The following is a 2,797-nucleotide window of genomic DNA, read 5'->3' as shown; positions in this document are numbered from 1 at the left end:
GGCTCTGGCTCTCCCAGGCCAAAAAGAAAAAGTGCCAGCCTCTGGGTATCACTTCAAAGAAATATCACCCTATTTTCAGAAATCCTTGCAGACAAAGTGTATAAAGCATTTGGTTTATGCAATGTGTTTAGCGGCATGAGGACAAAAGTACAGAATACTATCCACACCTGCTTCAGATGTGGATTTCTCTCTGGTTTATTCACAATCACAAAGGCACTTCTGAGAGCAGTTTTCCATTCTGGCTTTTTCTCTAAACTATCAGACACACCTGTAAGAATAAATGAGCTGCCCTAGCTGGTTTGGCTCAGTGGATAGAGCGTCAGCCTGTGGACTGAAGGGTTCCAGATTTGATTCCAGTCAAGGGCACATGCCCGGGTTGTGGGCTTGATCCCCAGTAGGGGGTGTGCAGGAGGCAACTGATCAATGATTCTCTCTCATCATTGATGTTTCTAGCTCTCTCTCCCTCTCCCTTCCTCTCTGAAATCAATAAAAATATATTTAAAAAAGAATAAATGAGCCATTGAACTGGGGCTAACATTTATTAAGATTTGATTTTGCATACATTCTTTAATTAGCCAAAAAAAATCCAGGTACATATCTTTAAATTTACAAAACAGCAGACTAAATTTAATATAGGAATCCTAGGATAACCATCTTGTACATTTCCCTCTATTTCTTGAACTCATCTATTTCATTGCTCAGCACTTTTACATTTCTAATTCCTATTCCAATGCCATCCTATCCTGCTCCAGATCACAAAGTAAGATGTAAGGTTCCCCAGTTTGTTTCATAGAACAGAAAAATTCTTATCCTTAAACCTGTTAAACAGCACTAAATACATAACCAATGCCATTCATGAACCTAGACTCTGAAGCTAATAATTCTCTTAGGAGGCAGAACATTTGAAACATACCAAAAAGAAAAAAGAAAGAAGAAAAAGATTGCAATTCATCCATCCACTAGTTAGAACCCTGATTTCCCTCTTCAAACACCAAGTTGAGAATCTTCCTCAGACTTCACTCAAGATGGGAGAAGCTGCTGGATGTGACACTAGAACTTTTACTGACCATCAGCTTTGGCCTCAGCTCTCTCTCTCTCATCTTTCAATGCATCCCCATACCAGTGTGGGAGAGCAGTGGGGTCATTCCCAGTGACCTTGGTGAAAATTTCAGGACTTTCATCTTGGTGGTTTCAGCATGGGCTCTTGGACCCCACAGAAACTCATAGCATGGAGGATCACTATTGGGCACCTGCTGGTATTCCAAGTACTTTTCCTGCACTAGATCTTCAGTGATGAGCTTCCTGGGCTCCCCATAGATGAAATTATTCTTCCCAGCATGCACCCCAATCATATTCAGCACTTCCCAGATTCTCTCTTCTGAGGCACGGTTTCCGTGCATGAAGATTATGCCCAAGATAAATACCAGGAGGCCAGTCTTGGGCATGCCCTGGTCTTCACTCAGCATCCCATCATAGGTGAGGTCTAGTAATTTTATGAGCACGTAAGAATGGCTGGTGGGGTCCACTTCCTTCACTTCAATGCCAAAGACAATCTCCATGCACTCACAGGCTCTCTTGAAGATCACAGGGAAGTGATCCTTGTGCTCTCTGATGACACTCTCTAGCATTTCTGCCTTTGTGATGGGCTCCTTTGTTATATATTTGATACTCAGGAAGTGCACTAATTCATACACCTTATTTTGTAGCACTTCAGTGAACAAGGACTCAGGATTTGGTGGAGCCTGCAAAGTGGTTGGAACCTCGTCTTGGCTGCTGGAGGCCTCATTTGATTTGCTTGATGGAGTGGCTTTGATGGCAGTGGAGGAGGGGCAGGCTCTCTGGGAATTCTGGGGAACACTTGGTGTTCCAGCAGCAAGCACAACCTCTGTGCTGCCCTGAATCAAAGGAGAAAGAGATGGGGAGGCAGCTCCCTCCTCAGTTAGAGGAACCTGTGAAGCCATGAGGCTTGGAGCCTCTTTTTGGGCCTGAAGGCTTTGTTTAGGCTTGGGGCACTGACTCTTCTTACTGAGAGGCATGATGACTTGTGTTGGAGGCAGCAGCAGGAGTGTGTGCAGTAGGTTCAGTGATGGGGACTAATGGCCTGAGGGAGAAAGGAAGAGTGTGGGAAACACAACCTTGTCAGCTCTGACAAAGGTTGCCTTAACAAGTCTTCCCTTAGATAGTGCTATAGGAGTCTCCTGATTGGCCTGTTCCCTAAGAACCTTTAGGAGGATCTGAGTAAGCTCCTCAGGGTGTAGCCAGCTTGCAGAGCCTATAGATTCCAGGTAAGACAGTAGGGTATGTGTGGTCAGGCACTGTGGTATCCCCTCTGTTCTGATGTGAGTGGAGCCCTTGGTAGATATTCTGAATCCTGACTTTGACTGACTCTGGGCACTGCCTAGGCTTCTTCTATTCTTCTGACCTGAGGACACATGACTCAGACCAAATCCCTCACACACCCTACCCCCAGTGGGGATTACTTGAGCCCCTGTAAGGGAAGGTGAGTGGACATTTCAGACTGTAGACTGTAATCACAATGTTTCCCCTTCTACAGTGATGACAGGAGTGGGGGGAAGACTTTTAGATATTCCCACTATTCTGAGGTGGATGGTACCCTCAGAGTTCACTCAAGGTTCTCATCTTTCTCTTGTCAAAGCCTGGACCGCACCCCTCTGCTGGCCTGAAACGAAACTCTCAGAACAGGAGCTCACATTCCTGAGATTTATAGGACGAAGCAAGGGGCATCAATCACACTTGGCCACACTTACTCAGCAACCCCCACCAGCCGGTTTTACAG

General features: G+C 45.4%; 1 protein-coding gene across 1 annotated transcript; it reads right to left on the bottom strand.

Moving 5' to 3' along the window:
- Nucleotides 1-1,059: 1,059 nt before the first annotated feature.
- Nucleotides 1,060-2,036, bottom strand: LOC102259866 (putative MAGE domain-containing protein MAGEA13P). Its single transcript, XM_014528815.1, is given in 2 exon segments — nt 1,060-1,172; nt 1,175-2,036. Coding segments are annotated over 2 exon segments (975 nt in total).
- Nucleotides 2,037-2,797: the final 761 nt, after the last annotated feature.

Source organism: Myotis brandtii, unplaced genomic scaffold (genome assembly GCF_000412655.1).
Source record: "Myotis brandtii unplaced genomic scaffold, ASM41265v1 scaffold654, whole genome shotgun sequence".
In the NCBI taxonomy this organism is placed as follows: domain Eukaryota; kingdom Metazoa; phylum Chordata; class Mammalia; order Chiroptera; family Vespertilionidae; genus Myotis; species Myotis brandtii.
This window is presented reverse-complemented; position numbering and strand designations above follow the sequence as displayed.